The sequence below is a fragment of the Gigantopelta aegis genome, chromosome 4 (genome assembly GCF_016097555.1).
Source record: "Gigantopelta aegis isolate Gae_Host chromosome 4, Gae_host_genome, whole genome shotgun sequence".
NCBI classification, from domain to species: domain Eukaryota; kingdom Metazoa; phylum Mollusca; class Gastropoda; order Neomphalida; family Peltospiridae; genus Gigantopelta; species Gigantopelta aegis.
The window spans coordinates 11,327,104-11,349,518 of record NC_054702.1 but is presented as its reverse complement, the minus strand read 5'-3'; the positions used below and the strand labels follow the sequence as shown (position 1 = coordinate 11,349,518).

Below are 22,415 nucleotides of genomic sequence, written 5' to 3'. Positions count from 1 at the left end.
CTGTGGCATTCTGCAGAATGGCCGTCATACAAGACACGAAAAAACAAGTCGACATAGTCTGCCAGAGAAATAACGTGGAGACAAGGAATCTCGCTAAAAAGAATCCAACCTGGTGGTGCAGGCTGTCGAAACAAGAAGCGTTCCAGCATTCAATCAGTTCCAATGGCCGCATACATCCCAGTAGAAAACTTCATCTCGATGACAAAACCAACAAAATGAAGGATCCCCAAGTCGAGCACACGAAAGCACGTGCAGTGTGCACGAGCAAAACAAACACGTCTTACCTTATCAAGCGCCAGACTGGGAATGTTACAGAGAGTAACATGTTTTTATGAAAGCAAGTACTTTATGTTTTGAAGAAACCATCATGTACAGGTATATACTGTAGCGTTCCTGGTTTTCAGTCTGTCTATCTTTTCATATTTTCCTTGGTTATTATATTCAGTTAAGATTCTGATTATATCTCTTACTAATTACATTAACAGCATGATCTAACTCTACTCACTTATGAATATCAGGAACGTTATTTTCTCATTGCTACAAGGGATAATACAATAAGTGTCGTGCAACCGTTTTAAATGTTGTCGGCAGAAGTCCGTGCAAGAGTGTGGCCTGACTGAATCAATCAATCAGGTTGGTCAGGTTAGATCATTTTTCGACGCACGTTATTCATCCCCACTTGCGCTCGGGTTGTTTTTCTGTGAGGTTAGTTTTTGTGTGCTGTGTTGTTTTTCGTTTTATATATATGTAAACATGTTTGCTTCCATTCCTAGCTGTCTGCCCATTTAAACATACGTTTAACCAATGTATATCTTATAAGTTTCGGTTATTAAAATTATAAATTAACTACGTAAAGTGAGTCAGGCAATGACCCGTGTTACGTGTAAGGTGTAATCGTCCCATATATAATTCCGTGTTTTTACCGTGCACGAACTGTCCGCTTAATCGTTTTGGCTGAGTTAGAGAACGGACGACCCGTCTGAATAAATTAAACCTGATTAAATTAGGATCTCGTTGATTTTAATAAGCGGTCTTCATCATTGTCGATGGTTTGTAACCCCATTCCGAATAAGTGAGTCCTAATTATATGGATTAACGACTACTTTAATAGGGTGTTTTGGTTAAAAATAGCTTTGAAGGGGGCTGTCCAATATATATGATTTAACGGAGTTCGTGTACACCGGCATGGATGGGTAATTGTGTAAGGTGTAGATACTAATTATTTGGTGTGTGCAGTCCTGCAGATGTAAATTTAATTCCGCGAATATTCTCTTTGTCGGGATTATCCACGACACATTCATACACGTCCCTAAATATAAATATTTATTTGTATGGATATGTGGGTGTAAATTTACTTATTTAGTGGTAGTCAATTCATATATGGATTCTTAGAGGACTACCATACATATTTGTTATTTGTTTGTACTCCCTCGAATAAATGTGTAATCTGTTTATTTGTTAGTTTGGGTTTTCTGTGCTAGTCAAGTCGGTCTGGTTTATAGTAATTTCAGCCTTCTAGAGAATTATTAATAGACTCTTAGTACCAGCAAAAGTCTACAACCGAAAGGGGTAGCCGAACCCGTGGTCCCCAGATTGGGACCCGAAAAGTAAATTTCATTACAAGTGGAACCTCCGGCGGGACCCGAAAGTAAATTTCATTACAAGTGGAGCCGACGTAGGGACCCGAAAGTAAATTTCATTACAATACTATATAATTTTAGTTATCGCACAGACCTGCTAACCAGAAACAAGTTACAATGTGCAGCAAACACAGGTCAGTCTCTTTAAGCAATTTAATATATACATACCAGATTCAGAATTGCGTGGATTGGCTTGAAATCACCTTCAAAGCCAAACAACTGCTGAATATTCAAAATTTCAGAAGCAGTCTTTCGACTCTTATTCAGAATTGAGAAGGTTTTTAGTTGCTGTATTCGTTCTTCCACCCAATGAGATGGGACATTATCATCATTCATCAGTGTAAACTCATGTCTGATTTTTTCATAATTATCATGGAAGTTGTCAACATGCTTATGAATATCCTGAAACGATATCGTGCCATTTCTTATGTCCTTGCTCAATGCATCCCATTTTTGTTTAGCAAATTTCCACATAAGAAGAACAGAGTCTAAACTGTCACTGAGTGTATCACTATTTCCTTCCCGGTGCCACATTGTCTGGAACAATCCACTTTGCATCAGTTTTTCCAGATGAGGAATAACCAAAAGAAGGTTATGAGGAATACAGAACATATTCACTGATGGTCGATATGTAGTAATATCAAATTTGTCTTGTGTTTTGATAACAGCAGGATGATCAACAAGTTTATCAAGTTGTTTTTCGTTCATTGTGGCTAAAGTCTCAGACACAATTCTTGCTATCTCTGCAGTATTTACTAAAATTAAAATGTTAAGCATTAAGACATGATATTCAATGCATATATTATTAACTACATGTATAACCCTGCTGATCCTAGTTTTTAGGCAGGGTAATTTATTTTAAACTAATACCTTCCTTAATGTTAACTATATAATAACTTCTTCTTTTTTGACAAATAATAAATTTTATGTTTCTTGTCCTTGTGTTTATAATAGCTAGCTCAAAATGCTGTAACTGGGAAAAGTTAGCAAATGTGAGAATTGTTTGAAAACAGGGTTGTCTGCTAAGAATATTTCAGATTTTTAGAAAGTTAAATTTAGGTCAGATAGAGAAGTCGATTAATGACCTGTCTAATATTGTGGTTAATTTGATTGACTACTGTCATGAATGAAAAGAACATGAATTTTGTTTTGTACAAAAGTTGATGGAAATGTCAATACAGTTCACCACAGTGTTGCAACTTCAAACAATTTTGGTGAGTTTGATTTTATTTGTTTAAACAATGAAAACCTGAATAAGCCTCTTGGTAATGAGAGAATAGGGCAGTGCATGACCCCAGTATTCTACCAGTACCCAGTATTCGACCAGTGTATTTAATTATCATACTTGATTAAACTGAATAGAATATATATTTTCCCAAAATATTTTGAACATAAGCAACAGGGTAAACAGACCTTGCCTTTTAAGGTGCGCGAGTGTGATCACGCTCGTACAGCGCACGTAATTTCAATCTGGCGAGTGTGAAAAATAATGCACGTTACACTTAACAAACAGCGCATGTAAAATAATTTTGTATATTGATTGCCACTACCGGTATTTACCTTATGTAGCTGATAGAAAGATCTGTTTAATAATACCACAAAAAAATGTTACGTGGATGGTTGCGTTCATTTAAGATTTTAATATATGACTAGTACTTATCTTTGCTGTACAAATAGGAAAGCACAGGTTTAATAGACATCTTAGAAGACATACCAATCCGATCAAAATGTCTTTGCCTATTTCATTTTGTGTTAATTAGAAACAGTCCACTTTTGTACGGTAATAGATCACAACGTCTGGTAAGGATAACTCATTTATACTGTTCATATAGTTATGACAAAAAGAGAAAAGGGACTGCATTAAATAGTGGCTTTTGTAGCCTACACATATGAATTCGTTACGGAAATCAGCTAAGTCGGTAAAATTGTCTCAATTACTTCATAACTGTTAGCCTACAAAGCTTACGTGAGGTCCCTAAAATGGCACTCGCGTAATTTTATACTTTCTTTAAAAAAAAAGAAATGAAATTTAGACGGAATAATAACAAGAAGGAAAAGAAATGATAATAGGTATGTGGGAATAAGCCTAGGTATTTTTTTTACTTCTATTATTTTTCTTTTATATCTTTAAAAAAAAAATCAAATTAAACTCAAATATTTCAGCCAGAGGTTAATGAATGTGCATATGTTATTTATATATGTATATATGTACACACTATAGCAACAGTAATCAATGATCATTGCCGACTATTTAATTTTTGTTTCGTTTGTTAGAAAGTCACAGACCATGTGACTGGAACATGATTTGATGTGCAGTACTCTGTGGCATATTGACCAATCAGAGCTATCGGGGTCAGATTATTTTTACTCCTGGAATTCTGCACGCACACGCTGGTCTACTTGACAACTTATTATGCATTGATGATGGTGTCTACAATTATGGTGGAGGGTTTATTACCTTTATTATGGCATCCCACGTTTGGAATAAAATCCTTTGTAATGACAGATTTTGTCAGAATTTTTTATTTTTTTTTTATCAACAACATTGGGGACATTCTAGATCAATGGCGTAATGCTGTCAAAGCCATTCGTAACTTATAGTGGAAGGTCAAATGACGTGTTACAAAATATTGAGGGAGGGAGGGAGACTGGTTGCGAAATTGTTGAATTAAAAATGCCACGTGAATGTCAATGTCCCAACCAACACTATCAATTGAAGTCATTGTAGGGCCTACGTTTCACGAGTTATTTAAAAAAAAAAATTAATATGAGTCGTTAGTGCACACCTGAGATGCTTGGGTCGTAGTTCATGAACCACCTCCTCGGAACCAGTGGGTTTTCCCATCCCAACCATCTTAATTATGTTAGTTGTATATAATAATGAAATTCAAGACAAATTGATTCCTGTATAAGTTTAGCTGCACGCTCATCAAACCATCTAACACTGAAAAGGTATATATAAGATTGTGTGCATCAAATTATCTGAATAGTATATATTGTAATTAAAAAACTCAAATTGTCTCCATTAGTGTAAACATGTCATAATTATATTTCTATAGTACTATTCCTGAAACTTTTTAATAAATTATAACTCCATTCCTGAAAGGGAAAATAAGTCAGACTACACTAATGAACCAAACAATATAAAATTAGAAGAAAACATTATTGGTTTATTGCGACATATATCTCTGCATTTACATGTACCAATTAGAAAGAAATGTTTTATTTAACGACGCACTCAACACATTTTTATTTACGGTTATATGGCGTCAGACATATGGTTAAGGACCACACAGATTTTGAGAGGAAACCCGCTGTCGCCACTACATGGGCTACTCTTCCGATTAGCAGCAAGGGATCTTTTATTTGCGCTTCCCACAGGCAGGATAGCACAGACCATGGCCTTTGTTGAACCAGTTATGGATCACTGGTCAGTGCAAGTGGTTTACACCTACCCATTGAGCCTTGCGGAGTACTCACTCAGGGTTTGGAGTCAGTGTCTGGATTAAAAATCCCATGCCTCGACTGGGATCCGAACCCAGTACCTACCAGCCTGTAGACCGATGGCCTGCCACGATGCCACCGAGGCCGGTTTATATGTACCAATTACTTCATAAATTAATAATGCTTGGTTTTCACTCGCCTTAACATTTTTAGGATTGCAATTTTTCACTCACCTAAGCGTTTTGAGGTGTGTGATTTCTCACTCACCTTTGTTTTTCAAAAGCCAAGGACTGGCATAGCAGACGATAACCATGTGAATGAACGTATTGATATTATGAACGTCGGCCATTTTAATAGCATGCTATTACACCATCTGTTGGATGGTGTAATAGTATGCATCCGTGAACATTTGCAATACTTTTAAACCATTTGAAATCTTTGAAAATGTCTTTAATGTTTTTATTTATAATCAAACAGCTGGCAATGCAATGTGACCTCAGTCATTATAATTTTGATCACGTGACCACGTGGTCAAATAATGACATATGATAGAGAGGGTTGCCCCAGTACAATAGAAAAGTTTGAGAATACATTCCCACAATAAACTCCCAAGAACCATATATGTACTACTTTTATGTCTTTTGATGCTGTTTGTCAGGACTTACACAATTATATTTTATTTTATTTTCAGTCTAATATCATTATCTGTAAATTGAGATGGGACCAAAGAGACTGTTCATCAGAAAGTAATGTGTGCGTGTGTGAATGTGTATACAAGCATGTGCATGCATGCATATATGCTTGAATATGTGTTGCAGTTGTTAAAATCAACAGTTTTTGGATTTAGTTGTTTGATATATGTTGCATTTACTATAAAATAAATTTCAAACTTTAGTTTTTTAGTCAGTTAGAAAGTGGTCAAATACTGGGTCATCTGGTCAAATACTGGATACTGTTCCTTGCGACACTAAAACCTACTCTATAGTTGGCGTATACTGCATGAACAAAACTTGAGTCTATTTCATGAATAGCGTTGTCAGTATGTATGAAGAAAAACAAATATTAACAAATGCCAATAAAACAAACATGCTATAATACTTTCATTCTTAAGTGATCGAATACTGGGGCTGTTGCCCTAGTTCTTTTGATCCCAGGGAGTTTGATAAGGCATTTCATTTTGTGCTCCTTGATATTGCTTGGGATATTCCTCAAACTGATTCAGATGAGAAAGTGGTACCAAAAGTTTATGATTGTTTAGATAAAGCTATTATAATGTAGCAATTTTAAAAAGATCAAATAAAGATAAGATTGTGTATATTGTAACAAATATGTGAGTCTGGAAACTCGTGTTACAAGGGTTAATGCCGAAATTTGGCCTCATTTGGGTAGTTAAGCACATTCGGCAAGCAGATGTTTGCAAGATATTCATAAATTCATTGCTTTGGGTCTTACACCTGTGACTCAGCTAGCTGATAAAATGTCAAAATCAAATGCTCCAGTTGACACTGTTATGCTTAAGACCAGTCTTTCTGATAGTATGGCTTTGATTGGTCAGTTTTTTCCATTCTTTCAGTTCTTAGACTAACAATCTGAAGCCAATGTTGAATGGCAGATACAAAGGTATTTGTAATTCTAATATGCCAGTTAAAACTCTCTTAATTGGTGATGATGTTGGTAAGAGCTTCAAAGCTTTGGATGAATTAAAGTTCAAGATTCCATGTTGGTAAATTTTCTGCAATCAGTCATGATCATTTGGGTTCTGGGGGTTTAAATTACAAAAGCCCTGACCTTCAGAGCGGTCAGCTAGGACAGGTTATTTCCCTTTTACAGAGGCAGGGGACTTCTCTATCTGACCTAAATTTAACTTTCATTAAATCAGAAATACATGTATTTTCAAAATTATCACAGTACATAATGAAACAGGACTGGTGATATTAACTGAAGTTGTTTTGCATTAAAATTAACCCCAACTCTTGCTATATTAAAATGTTGGAGAAAAAAATACCTGCACGAAGATGGGCACAACAAGACATCAGCACATCTGCATGTTTCAAGTACTGATCACAGTATTGCAGCTCTTTCTCTCTAACTTCAAGCACTCTATTCAAATGGTGTATATCAGTTTTATTTGCCGATGGATCAGAGAAATTTGCCTCAGCTGCCTCCACAAGTTTCAGGATATTTTCCTTCTGTGACAAAATGTTCTTCAGATTTCCCACACAAATGCTTCCTTCCAAAATGGTTTGAGTAGTCAATGACAGGAGAGAGTTGGCTATAGTTAGAAGCTCAATACATTCCCTTGTCAATAAATCACCTTCTTTTCCATCTGGACAACAACAAAAAAGGTACATTAGTATATTATTAGTGTAGTATACGTGGGTTTTAGCATATCAATAAGTTTTAAATGTAACTAATTTATTTTATGTAACTAATGTTTTATTTCAGGTTGTTTGTGTTAAATTTTAGGCCAACTGGTAGCTAAATGACCAAATATGTTTTAAGGTGATTAATATATTGTTTTCAGGTTACAAAATACAGGCTGTTCTTGTATTTAACATATCAATTGTATGATACTATGAACTGAGTTTAAAGTTCAAGTTTTTCCAAACAGTGTAATTAAATATACAACAGAGTGATGTGTTCACCTATTGTTCTATTCTTTAGATTGGCTTTCAATAACCTTTTTCTGATGTTACCACTAAATACACGTGCATGTATGTTTTTTTCCACACACTAACCTGACAGCATTTGACAGTCAGACAATAGTTACCTACGGGTGAACTTCTTAACAGGTTAGATATAAAACTTAATCCATATAATTTGATTATAATATAGTGGTGTGATTGTTTGAATGAAAGATATTATACGTTGGTAGTCTAGTTATTTGTATAGCTGAAGCAATATTGCATATATTGGAAAGTTAGCCGATATTCACATTGTTACTTTTCCCATTTTGTTTATCATTGAACTATGTGGATATTTTAAATAAGTAACAATTTCTTTAATGTTAATGTATGTTGTAATAAGAGGATACAAGAATATATAGTTTTTATATGTTATGTAATAAGTTATTTATAGAGCTTATTTGTTTATTTAGGTATTTTGGTAGCTTTGGATTAACTGAGTAGAAACACGCCTTTGTTAAATCCACAGGGTATATGAAAAGAGATTAGTATTATATTAATTTAGTAGTTATCCTTATATTTATCTTGTATATTTTAAATATATATAATGTTTAATACAACTGGATAAAAGTAATTTATAAAGTTAAATATTATCTATTTTTAAATATTCTAAAGCCATTAACATTAATTAATAAATAGTAAATATATTTAAAGTAATTATTACGATTTTCAATAATATATGGATTTTGAGTAATATGTGTGACTTGTGTTTTTGTTCAAATTATTTCCCTTTGATATTTTATAATTTGTAATTTTATATGATGTGTATATATTTGGTATTATATATTTAGTACACTATATTGTACTGTATTTATTACAGGGTGTCGTTATCGCTATGACACTGAATGAAAGATCATCCTTGTACTCAGTTCTTGTTTTATATGAACCCTGGAGCACACTGCTACAATATGGGTGTGTTCTTAACACAAGAATACAATTATAACCCAGTCAAAACCATTAACAGTTCAACTTGAGGGGGAGGGGTAGTATGTTCTTTGGTATAAAGTGCTCCTACTGGCAGTAGCTAGTGGGAATTTCCCTATTACCTCAGTTAGTAGAGTGCAGGACTCTCGTATTGAGAGTCTGTGGTCCGGATCCCCTCAGTGGAGGTTGACTTTTCTGTTACATTAGTACTATAGTCCATATCCTATATCTTTGTCTTACCAGTGTGGTGCTATCTCTATGCCAGTGGCATATCAATGACACTGCACTGTCGCCCATATGATTTCTAACTTTCTATATAAATAGCTTTTTAAATTGTCATCCAGTAGCATATAAAAGAAATGTTTTATTTAAGGTCTATGGACACATGGTCAAGTTAAGTTTGTTTTGTTTAACAATACCACTGAAGCACATTGATTAAGTTATCATCGGTTATTGGACAATTGCTCTATACTGACTGAGTCAGATCCTACCCAGTACATGTATAAAGATCACAAGATAATGAGAGCTATCCCCTCTTTATTTTTCGGCGGACTGTTCAAAAAGTGTGCCTAATTTCCTTCATCAAAATTGTGCACTCTTTCCTTGTTGGCATTCCAAATTCCATAGCACCATATCCACCCTCCGCCTGTTACTGACCTCTGTCAGGCTGCTGGTGCTCTTTTGCAACTGCCAGTGCAGGCGGTCCCCCCACCCTCAACCCATCCTCACCCTTTCCTGTCCTGGACAGAGGAGCTGGCCGGAGCTGGCCGAGGCCGGCACCTATGCCCAAGACAGGTGTGTGCTACAATAGCTTGTTCTGAATGTGCATGTTAAACACACTGACCTGACCTGACCTGACCTGACCTGACATGAGATATAATCTTTTATATGCACCATCCCAAATACAGTGAAATCCCCATCTCTCTAAACCAGATACCCATGGGACCATGTATTTTGTCAAGTTTTTAGAGGTGTCTGGTTTTCAGAGGTCTGTATTAAAGAAAAGCTTTTATTGTACTCTGTCATTTCTTCTTTCTGGTGTCCTATTCATATTTGGCTTTATATATGTATTGAAGATGTATCCAACACATAATAATCCAATAAAGCACTGTGGTGTAGTGGTTTCCTAACCACAGATCTCTGTGATGTGTAGTGCTGTAATGTAGCATAGGCCTATAACCCTCTTGCTTTCAGCTGCAGCTACCGGATAATCTGACACGGTGAAAAGGAGGGCAGATGCACGAAAGTCCCACACGCCCGGTACATAATCTCTCCACAGACAAAACTCCGTCAGTGCCCCCTGCTCTCTCAGCTTGGCACACCACAGTAACTGGGCCATCATGGACCCAGGCTAGACTGAGGGGGATCTCAGAGTAGCTGGATCCCCAGAGGTGCAGTGTGCATGGACACAGTCTGACACTCATTAATCCAGACCCAGCTATGGGCAACTAGCCTAGGAGATGACTCCAATCTAAAACATCATTGGGCAGTAACACTCACTAGTCCTTGTAGACAAGTTATCTAAGAGGAGGACAACTCAGATGATAAATCACCTGGGTGGAATGGACTCGATAGCCTTGGCTGGTAACTATTCTTGGGGAGGAGGCTTAATACCCCAAGTAAAAACGTCAACCACCGAAGTCGGAAGACATCTGCCATCACGGCATGGGAGATAATTGGGTGTCTATGCTTTTACAATCATATGGCTGTACAAGTATCATTAGAAAGATGGTGTTGTCCTATCTGACTGCAGCCAGGATGGGACAGCACCAGGCTCCCAGTCTCGAAGGGGCCCAAACCAAGCTACTGACTGTGGCTCTGAGTCTCCTGCCATGACTGGGGTGAGATCAGAGTAGAACTACCAGTCAACAACTCCTTCGCATGATGCATTGGAATGCTGAAGGAGTGCGACAAAAGAACACAGCTGCAGGACTTCTTCAAACCCAAAGCATTGACATCTACTGTATTCAAGAGACCCACCTCAACAGCTCTCATAGATATTTTGTCCGAGGCTATGAACTTCACAGAAGACCGGGGAAATCGATCAATGGATGGAGTTGTTACACTCGTCAAGAACACTCTCTACTTTGTGGAAGTTGAAAGATCAAGTGACGCAGACAAAGAATACTGTAAAACTTATTCTACAACACAGGAACATAACTGTCTGCAATCTTTACAGCCCACCAAACAAGATGATTCAGCCTGATAATGAAAATTGGATTGTAATACGTGATTTGAACAGACACTTTTCCAGCTGGGGGTATCAAAGCCTACTGTCCGAACCAAAATGTTAACAACTACCAAATATTGCTCTCCTACCTTTATTTTTCGTTAGATTTTACTCACATTTTGTCCAGACAGAAATCTAGGAAAAACCATTGCAATGACACAGATTCCACATACTAGATGATAACCATGTCACCAATATCAGCTTCGCTGAGATCGCATGTAATTTTGTGCCGGCTGCCATTTTGACTTTTTATGGAATATTCTCCAAGAGGGGTGAAAGGATATGACTTAATCTAACAACGTCATAACATGTTATGATATAAAAGCAAATGTGACATTAATTAAAAAAAAAAAATTGTTTTTGTTTAAATATACCACTAAAGATCATTGATTTTATATTAATTATGTCACGTACTTTGGAAGCTTTCACCCCTCTTTAAAAATATTTCATAAAAAAGCAAATGGCAGACGGCTGAAAACTGCATGTATTTTGCCCTATGCTATCGCAGCAAAGTCGATACTGGCGACATCGTTACAGTCTCATATGTGGAATCTGTGTCACTGTAATGGTTTTTTCACAACTTGTGTGTGGACAAAATTTGGGAGAAATGTAACGGTAATTAAAGGTAGGAGAGTAATGTTTTGTAGTTGTTAACATTTTGGTTCAGACAGTAGATGCCAAAAGAGAAGAGGTAGAACAACCATGTCATCCTAATAAATAAATCAGATGACCAACAATCATTCTACTCCAGAGCATGGCGAACCACCAGCAACACTGATTTTGCCATTGCCACTGATGACATCCAGAAGATCACTGCCAGAGAAGTGTGCCAGCAGCTCAGAGGTAGTGACCATAGGCCAGTCATCCTGAACATAAAAAAGCAAATCGATTGCACTGAAGGTAAGTTACAACCTAGCTGGAACTACAAAAAAGCAAACTGGGATCTCTTAAAAAAACTGACTGACTCTATCACCAGAAAAATCTCTATTTCAAAGCAGAGTGTTGACAAAAATGCCTGCAGTTTCACAACTGCCTTCCTCGATGTAGCAAAGCAAACAATACCGAGAGGAAGAAGATGAAACTACTAATCATTCTGGAACTCCACTCTCGACAAACTGCACAAAGAGCTAAGTGAGGCCAGGGATATTATTGAGAAAATTCCAAAATAATCGAAACATCACTAAACACAACCAAGCTAAAACAGCATTTATTGACAAAAAATATAACAAACTCGGACAAGCTGGCAGGAGAAAACCTCATCCTTGAATCTTGAAAAGGACAAAACAAAATTTTTACAACTCACAAAAATGCTGAATGAAGACAACACACAGAGAACCAAAACAACTTTCAAAACAGAGAAAGGTACTGTCACATGGAAAGCAGTGGCAAACATCTTTGCCAAAGTCTACCAATCTGAAAGTGAAATCAAACTCCCATCAGGTAGACTAGGGGAAGTCAGAAATTAGCTCCTGCATAACACAATTTTGAGCCTACAAGAGCTTGAAGATGCACTGAGAAAGCTCAGACAGAAGAAGGCATCAGGCCCTGACAGAATCACAAATGAAATGCTAAAACACCTCGGACCTGGAGCAAAGCGAAACCTTTTGCATATTTTCAATCAAAGCTGGCATAAAGGTCCCAGCAATGTGGAAAGAAGCCCACATCAGACCTATCTTTAAGAAAGGAAAAGACAAGTAAGAGGCCAGAAGTTACAGGCCAATCAGTCTCCTCAGCTACGTGGGTAAACTGATGGAAAGAGTCATCAACAAGCGACTTCTCTGGCATCTGGAGAGTCCAACTCTATCCTGAATCCTACACAGACAGGTTACTGACAGCACCACAGTACAGAAGATCAGCTGGCTTACCTTACCCAGGAAATCGAGAATGCCTTCCAAGAGAAAAAGAAAGTGCTTGCAGTCTGGAAAGAGGGTCTGTTGCTCAAACTTTTGGAAGCAGGTGTCAATGGGAATATGCACAAATGGTTGAGTGATTACCTGTACCAATGCACTGCAAGAGTGGAGGTAGACAACATAGTCGGCCACATCGTCAAAATGAGAGATGGGGTGCCCCAGGTAGTATGATATCACCAACCCTGTTCCTCGTGTACATAAATGACATCATAGCAGTCATACCAAAGTACGTCTCCAACACCCTACATGCTGATGATCTTGCTGTGTGGAGCTCCAAGGAGCATACATCAAATGCAACCTACAGAATCCAACTCACCATTAACAAAGTAAATGATTGGACCAAAAAATGGGGACTCCAGCTCAACTAAACAAAAACAGTTTCAACACTCTTTTCCCTCTCTACTCAAAAGGAGAAAGTGAAGCTAAAACTTGAAGACCAGTCAGATACACCAACTTTCCTTAGACTGACACTAAATACACGGCTGACAATGAAGTCTCACAAGAGCTATCAGGGAACTGTCATTAATGAAGAAACTGGCTGGGACTAACTGGGGCGCCAATTCCAAGATCCTCAAACAGGTATACACTGGGACTATAAGACCTACCATTGAATATGCCTTTCCAACCTGGACAAGTTCTTCAAAAGCAAACAGGAATAAGTTGGATAAAGTGCAGCACATGGGCCTCAGAATCATCCTTGGTGCTATGAAGATCACTCCAATCAGAGAAATGGAAAAAACAACAGACCTTGAGCTTCTGGAGTCCAGGAGAGAATATAAGGTCCTCATCCAAGGAGAAAAGTTGAAAAGACTGTCGTCACAACCCCTACACCAAAAGCTCCAGGACAAGACAAAAAACATACTGAAAAGGTAAAGTCTCAACCGCTATGTGAAGGACCTGCAAAAAATGCATACTGATAAGCTCAAGCAAAATGCCAGTCAATATGAAGAGCTTTCTCCAAATGTCTGGTCACCAACACACCATCTCCCAGAAATCAAATTGGATGTTCCAGGACTTACAACAAAGGGGGATCAATCACCATCTCAACAGCTGGCACTCAGGCGATATCCAAAGACAACATGTATCCATGCATTCACAGAGGGCTCAGCGGAGAATGCTATATGAAAAGGTGGAAGTGGAGCATACATCAGTAATCCAGATGGCTCCTCGGCCTCCCTCTCCAATCCAGTTGGTGAGCTAAGCTCAAACTACAGAGCAGAATTGCAAGCCCTGATTGCCGCGACAAAGCTTCTGATAGAGAAAGGAAAGAAACAGAATACAGTGCTTCTAACACTCCTTGTCAGCTCTCCAGTCACTTTCATCAGGACCCTCAGAACTTCTGATTAGACAACTGCAAGAAAAACTGAATGCTCTTAATCAAAGCTGCAAGGTAATACTACAGTGGATCCCTGCACATGTAGGAGTTGCAGGCAACAAAAAGACCGACCAACTGGCCAAACTAGGCAGTTGCTTCCCACAACCCATCTCTTCAATGTCATACAGTGAAGCCAAGACAATCCTAAAGCAATAATTCAAATAAGACTGGAAGATGGGGAATGGTGGATACAGCCCTGACTGTGACAGCATTAACCAAGTAGACAGAAAAGAACAAACTTTAATCTTCCATCTTCGTACTGGACATTGTGGCCTAAAGAAGCACTTAAAAAGAATAGGACTTGAAGAGGTGGCCCAATGTGAATGTGGTGCTGAAGAGCAAACACCGGAACACGTTCTACAAACTTGCCCGCACATAGAAAAATTTGACAGAAAGTTTGGACAGAAGACACGTCCCTCAACACCAAACTCTGGGGACCTGTCGACGACCTCCGGAAGACGGCAAACTTCATCGCCACATCTGGATTACTGATACGATGGCCGTAAAAAGATTGAACACAGAAGAAGAAGAATAAAGCACTTTTGACTTTAGTATTTTTAACGTTTGCTTATATCCTTTAAACAATTTATTATTTTAATTTTATCCTCAAGTGTTCAATAATTAAATGGTGACATTTAGCTGGACGTTCAATGTTGAAAATCAATATGACAATGGAACACTACTGACATCTTTTTAACACCAAAAAGCCAACATTACTATTGCCTACTCTTTATTTTGCTAAATATACAGTTTTAAAACAAAATCAAGTGCAAACAACAATGGGTTAAATTCATTGTTCTTTTGTCGATCCTTGATGAAAGCTATAAAAGTGTTTGATTAGTACATGTATATCAAAGCTGTTACTTGATTTTAATTGCTGGGTATATACTACAATTTATTACACCAGGGGTCACTCATAATATCCTGCATTGGTGTAATGAACAATACTGTTGGACGATTTGATGCTTAAACCAATCGCCATGTTGGAACTAAAGGTGACATCATCATCATTTGGCAAATACACAAAATGAGGTCACATAGTTTAAAGAGTTTGCATTATGTCTCCCTGTTTTTATTGTTAAATTTGTGATAAAATGTTATTTTAATGCAATTCATAATTATTTTTTTTTACAGAATAAACAGAACTTTGGTTTTTGAAAATGACCTAAGAACGTGATTAAAATACAAAGTTAAAGCAATACTCAGAACAGTGTGTTTACATCGTTTCTATATAGGCTACATGTACATTTACGAATATTGAAAATAAAAGGCTTTTAGAGAAAAAACAGTAGCCAAGTAATTATTATTATAGCAAACTCGGTACCAGTTATTATCAAATTTATGTCTCTCGTGATATAATGTTCATTTGTCACTCGTAAAGCTCATGAAAAGTGAAAATTATTTCATAACAGGACATAAATTTGATAATAACTGGTAACTTGTTTAATTATCCTCTATTTATCATATCAGTGAGATAATTTAATTGTGAGATGTATAAAAAGTCTATAATAGAGAACAACAAGTGAAAAAATATACTAACAAAAGCGTTCAAAATACTGAGACAATGGCTGGAATTTTAAGACAAAGTCAAGCAGTTCATCTTCATTGTGATTTTTTGGCCATTGCTTCTCCAGCATCCTTGACATCATCAATCCAAAAGGTCTTGTTTGTGGAACATTGCTTGGATTTTTCTAAAATAAAATAATAGAGAGAGGTTATTGACAAAGTTATTGACAGAATTTTTTTTAATATTATGCATTATTTTCATTCCTAATATATGATACTGATGATACACAATGGCAGCTCTCTATATTAACTTTTCTGTGTAGGAGCCAGATGGCGCCTAGTTCTATTTTTAGGAGCCAAATAACAAAATTAAGAGCCATGTTTTTATACCAATTGTATATATTTATGTACATATGTATGTATATATGTATGTTAGTGTGTATGTTAATTTGTGTGTGTGTGTGTATAAACCATTGATGCAAATATAAATGTACACATTTGTATATCTGTAGTCAGTGACTAGCATGTGAAAGTATCTATAATTGTCTGTATGTATTAAATCTGGAAGTAGATTCTTGTTAGGCTCAGACTATCAACTGCCACGATGAAGTTGGCTAACTCAATGGTTGCATTTTAATTTTTCAACTCCTGACTTGTTATGGATGCCTTATGATGGGCACGCTGAGATAACCAACTAATCAGTTGTATATGATGAGAACCGAGTGATAAGAGTGCTCAGACTAACAAATGGACAGATGTAGAAGTACATGTAGAGAGAGCAGCAAATAGGCAAACTCCATCATGAGAGTTGGTAGTCTAAGCCTAGCATAAGTCTCTACCATAACACTATGAAAGTCATCATGAGGCATTGAATGTAATAAACTTGATGTAACTACTGAAATACATTAAGCCAGTGTTAATCAGAAAATTAAATTTGAAAATGAATTTTTTTTCTTTAGTCGACTGCACATAAAAAAGTTACAAGATTTTGTGTAATTAATTAATTTAATTAATTTAATGCAAATTATTAATATTATTTCATGTATTTTCCCTCTCTACTTTTTTAAAATTAATATGCATTAATGATACATTTTATTTGTTACAAATCAGGTTTAAAACAATAGTACTAATGTAGTCCTTTCCATAGAAAAAAAAGTGGGGTAGCCAGAGTATGCTCTCTCAGCCAGCTAGCGATAACTCTATAGCTCTAATACAACAATAATGCTATGTTTCATGTTAAATACCATCACACTGATCATTTTGGAGTTTGCTGCAAATATTTGACATATTAATCACCAATACACAGTGTACACAACAGGAAGAAACCCATATTTAACCATAACATTGTTGAAAGGGGGTGCATTTTTTTTGTCTTGTAGTGTGTGTATTAGTGGTTGATATGTGAAATATTGGTTATTGGTGAACTCGAAAATTATCAATGTACATGTAATTAGCGTCAAAGATATGGTTATTGTTGTATTAGAGTGGGAATCTTTGCCTACCCAGTGGTAGGCAGCAATTTTGTGTTTTTGCTGTATTTCTGGCTAATTAAGAGAGTAATCATATAAGTCCAAATTTCCATATAGCTCTCGAAAGGCAGAGTACTTGGGCTAAGTGTGGGTGGGTGCTGTGCTGTGGGTGTTCACAAATAATACATTCGTGATTTGCCGATAATTAACTGGGTTTCTACTTTATGCTGACGGAGTATTTGCATGCTACATAAAAAAGGTTGACCAAGTCTATGTTAATGACATGATCATTTTGTTTTATTTCTTGTTCAAGTTGTTGACACAATTGTAATGTTTTGTCAAAAATTATTACTTTCCTTTTCAATAAAGTGTTTCATAAGGTGCTTAACGAACAAATTCAAAACTATTAGATATCTTTTACTTTGATAATATTTACTTGTTCAAAATCTGACTTTGATGGACTGGCCTAGGTGGCGTCGTGGTTAGGTCATCGATCTACCAGGCTGGTAGGTACTGGGTTCGAATCCCAGTCGAGGCATGGGATTTTTAATCCAGATACCAACTCCAAACCCTGAGTGAATCAAGGCTCAATGGGTAGGTGTAAACTACTTGCACTGACCAGTGATCCATAACTGGTTCAACAAAGGCCATGGTTTGTGCTATCCTGCCTGTGGGAAGTGCAAATAAAAGATCCCTTGCTGCCTGTTATAAAAGAGTAGCCTATATGGCAACAGCGGGTTTCCTCTAAAAAACAGTGTCAGAATGACCATATATGTTTGATTTCCAATAGCTGATGATAAAATTTAAAATCAATGTGCTCTAGTGGCGTTGTTAAATAAAACAAACTTTTTACTTTCTGACTTTGATGGTTTGTCGAACAAATGGTTGCAGTCTGTTTTCTGTGACCATATATCGATGATATAATGATTTTTAACTCCATGTGTTAACAAGGCAAAATTTAGTGATATACTAGTATATAGAGTTTATTTCATCCGATTTTTGTACCCTTGCTGATCTTTTGAACTTTGATTTGGCTGCCAGGGGGACGACCATATGAAATGTTTTAGTCACCAAAGAAAAACAAAATGGTCACAGTGTAGACGGTAATATACCGTTATCTTACAATTTAAAGCTTACATATACACAGTCTTTTACGTAAACATTTACTCAACTATAATTTTACTTGCATGACCATTACTCAATATTCAAATGATCGAGGTATAAATTATGGCGCAGGGTGTTTATAAATGGGAATGGCATCATTTTATATATGCTATACATGATAACAATAGTAAACTAGTGTATGACATTTTTGCTTTCAGAATACAAGATATTTTCTATGATAAATTGCTACTGAAACATTACTGTTTGATGACATTAACACTTGGTCAGGGCCATGGGAGAATAGTGTGTATCCAGTTTCGCTGAAAACTTGAGAAGAAGTTGATATATCAGTAAATCAGAGGCCAGGATCACAATCATGGATTTCGAATCTGCTAAATCAATACATGCCTCATACCAGGCTGAACAAATTTCCTAAATTTAGGGGCCATAACTCTGTGAAAAATGGGTAAATCTAATTGAGTGGTCGATACTAATATAATTTTTGCACTACACGCAAACATGTACTGGTATGTTTTGGGTTTTTTTTAAGCTGACTGTCTGTACCGATCCTTAACAAGAACCAAGTGAAAAGTCCAGAACCTGCAGCAAAACTTTGATGTTTTTCTTCATTTTCTTTTTGTTTTTATAAAAATATATAGATATACCATTCTCATTCTGTGTATACATGGGCATACATAAGCTTAAAATTGTGTTTAAAATATGTAAAAGTTGTATAGGTAGGCAGTGGATTACCATGGGCATGCATGTGTACGACGTATATATACAGCATTTATACAGCAGGGAACTTGACTATAGCACCGACAGCAACTGCCATGTTTGTGTGTGTGTGTGTGTGTGTGTGTGTGTGTGTCTGTATAATAATAATAATAATAATAATAATATTAACAATAACAATAATAATTATATATATATATATTTATATACTTATATCCAAAACAGTTTAGCCATTTGGTAAATGTGCTTAAATAAAAGAAAACTTGTGACTTACTTACTTAAAATCAGGCATCATTTGTCAGCACAAGTAACAGGAGATTTTCAATTCAAAATAAAATGTATGACTGTCACGTTGTTAAATGGTGTGTGAGGGTTCATACACAAAAATATATAAATTGTCAGTAACGTGTCTGAGCACCTTGGGCATTGCATAATGACAGTGCTATGTAGGCTCATGCTTCTGATCATTGGAATAGTGATAGAGATCCAATCACAAGTTAAAGCATGTTTAAGGTTGTTGACATTGTGAATATGTGCGTGGTTCTCTTGCACCCTACGACCCAACAAATCCCATACATGTACCTGCTCAGTAGGGAACAAGTCAGGCAATCTTGGAAGCCACATTAGTGCCTCAGTATTGTTAGTTTGGCTGAATGCTTGCTAGCTTTGTCCTGTTGAAACAAAGCCTGTATCCTGCTGCATGAATGGAATGACAACTGGTGTGATGATTTCATCATTGTAATGCTGAGCATTCAGGTTCCCATGAATCATAAAAATGAGGTTGTTTTGTCCAATGTCATGAATTCCTGCCCACACCATTATGCTACTGGCCACCACCACATTGGTCATGTTCAGTGAATGAGGCTATGGTGTACCACTGTCAATGCCCAATGTGCTCAGTAACGTTACTGACAATATTCCGGTTTTTGTGGATGGACCCCCAATCATCATTTAACAACGTGACAATCACACATTTCATTTTTTATTGAAAATCTCCAGTTACTTAATAACATTTAATCTTTCTATTAAATGAAGTTATCAAAGTAATAACGATATAATTATTTGCCAATTAAATTGTTTTTTTAATAGATGCATATTCAGAGGCTTGAAATAACAAATTATTAGGGTTTGTCTGCTGCCAATTGTGATGTTACATCACATGTTATAAGTGACGTCATATTGAGGTCTGACGTAAGTTAGTATTTAAAATTTTAAACATAAAACATTTCAAATGTTGGCAGAGTATTTACAAACAAATGAAACCCTCCCACCCTATAACCCTCTATGTTTAAATTGTTTGCTGTTTTGCTGCTGGTGTGTTATTTTATAATTTCAGATTGGATATTCTAGTGTACTGTATGAAGACTGTTCAAATCGAAATCGTCACGGCTAAATGTGTGATCACTCGCATGATTAAACCTAGACAATACTGAACATTGTGGACAAAAGATCATTTTTAATAATGACATTTTTCTGCGGTACACAGTAAATCAGGAAAATACGTTTGTTAGGTTCGTACTTGTTTAAGAGTGGACCTGAATATTTATGAGCAAAATCAGGCTGCACGTGTGATATGTGTCTGTAAGGAGAAGCATGTGTGTGCATTGTTCATTCTAGCTTGCGTCTGAACCAGTAACAGCCAAATATTCATGATTTAATTATTTACATAAATATATATTTTCCAAAGGTTTTCCAGTCTTTTTCTCACCGAGTTTTTTCTCAGTTTTTTTAACCTGGAAGTAAACTTGTTATATGAAAATAGATTGCATTTGTTAGGAGTGGAATGCTTATGGAATTTATGAAGATTTGTTTATTTATGATGTACAAAAAATAAAATAAAAAAGAAGCCAGTTCCATGTAGTTTCTCGATCAGCCTAGAAGGCATTTTGGAGTGTTGTTTTATATTAAGAGGATGAGAGTGTTTAATCATATTTACTATATAACGAACCGGCAGTTTCTCGCTCAACAACAGTACCGTTTATTTATTTATTTATTTGGATTTTATTTGAATTGTATTTTGCTATATTTTCATTGATGATTTATTTGCATATTTTCGACATGTGTATATCTGGTTCCAGTGTACACTGTTGCTCAATTTATCTATTTCTGTCCATTTATTTATATTTGGGTTGCCCAATTGCACTATTTTCGGGTGGTAACCTTTAAACCGTGGTCAATTCAGCCAATAAACATAATATTTTGAATTCAGTTGTTATCGTTGATAATATACTGACAAATGAATGATGCTGCAATTAAATCCAGTGTCTGATTTTATTTTGTAAAAAACAAGTTCTCTTTTATTTATTATGATTGCAATTACATGGCATTTTCAAACATTGTAATCGATTATTATTGCGATTACAATTACCCCATCTCTGATTATATATATATATATAAAAATATATATATATATATATATATATATATATATATATATATAAAAATATTCTTCTTCTTATTATTATACAGACACACACATATATACAGTCAAACTTGCATTTGCGGCCACCTGTCTATGACGGCCACTCTGAGGTCCCCCCAACACCTATTACTATAATATTAGCTCTGTATATGACAACCACCTGTTCAACGCAAATTTCGAATAAAAATGCGAAAATGAACAGCCTATCGTGGCCACAAAATTGCATGGAGAAAATGGCCGCAATGTTTTAGTGACAAATTTCAAGTTTAAAGCAGGTTCTCAACTGAAATTTTGGCAATAGTGTATACGTTTTGATTATCATTAAGTTAGCTTCGGCAAGTCAGCAATCATTTAATCTTCTGACTACTGAAGGCTATAAAAGTGCCTGGATATAAGAATAACTGTCGGCAGAGTAGCAGATTCTCGTATTCAATCATTAGCAGGTGTTTTACCTTTAAACCATGACATACAATTATAATTACAATTAAAAGCAGTAATTGTTGATAGTCACATTACCTCAAACAACTGGAGTTAAACATGTCAACTATTGAGCCAGATGAATTCGTTACCAAATGAACAGTAAATGTTGATTAGTGACTTTAGTTTGCAGAACAGTAGTCCATTGTTTTAATTGTGTTGTGAAACATTCTTTCTTTCACATAATAAAATTAAAATTGGCAATCTCTAAATTAACAGTACGCCTGAACAATAATATGAATCCAATTGAAGCTTAAAAATGTTAAAGAAAAGAATGCAAGTTGTTTTGCAAAAACAAAAAGAAACTTACCATCATTTGTTCCTCAAATGAATGAAAAGCTGATGAAGTTAGTCTTTCCTTCAGTACATCTGATATATGCAAGTCCGTGCCTATCATAAAAACTTTACTAGATGTGTCTGAGTCAAGCTGAAAATTATGAAATGTAATATAATTCATGAGCTTAAATACTTATTATTTTCTGAAAGAATTTTAGT

At 36.0% G+C, this 22,415-nt stretch overlaps 1 protein-coding gene across 1 annotated transcript in view; it reads right to left on the bottom strand.

Moving 5' to 3' along the window:
* Window positions 1-22,415, bottom strand: part of LOC121372382 (E3 ubiquitin-protein ligase rnf213-alpha-like) — a 196,219-nt gene that overhangs the window by 141,383 nt on the left and 32,421 nt on the right. The window contains exons 4-7 of the mRNA XM_041498686.1: window positions 22,231-22,347; window positions 15,748-15,898; window positions 7,090-7,410; window positions 1,809-2,395 (exon numbers count right to left, since the gene is read on the bottom strand). Of these exons, the coding sequence (XP_041354620.1) occupies window positions 1,809-2,395; window positions 7,090-7,410; window positions 15,748-15,898; window positions 22,231-22,347 (1,176 nt within the window). The remainder of the gene's footprint in view (window positions 1-1,808; window positions 2,396-7,089; window positions 7,411-15,747; window positions 15,899-22,230; window positions 22,348-22,415) is intronic.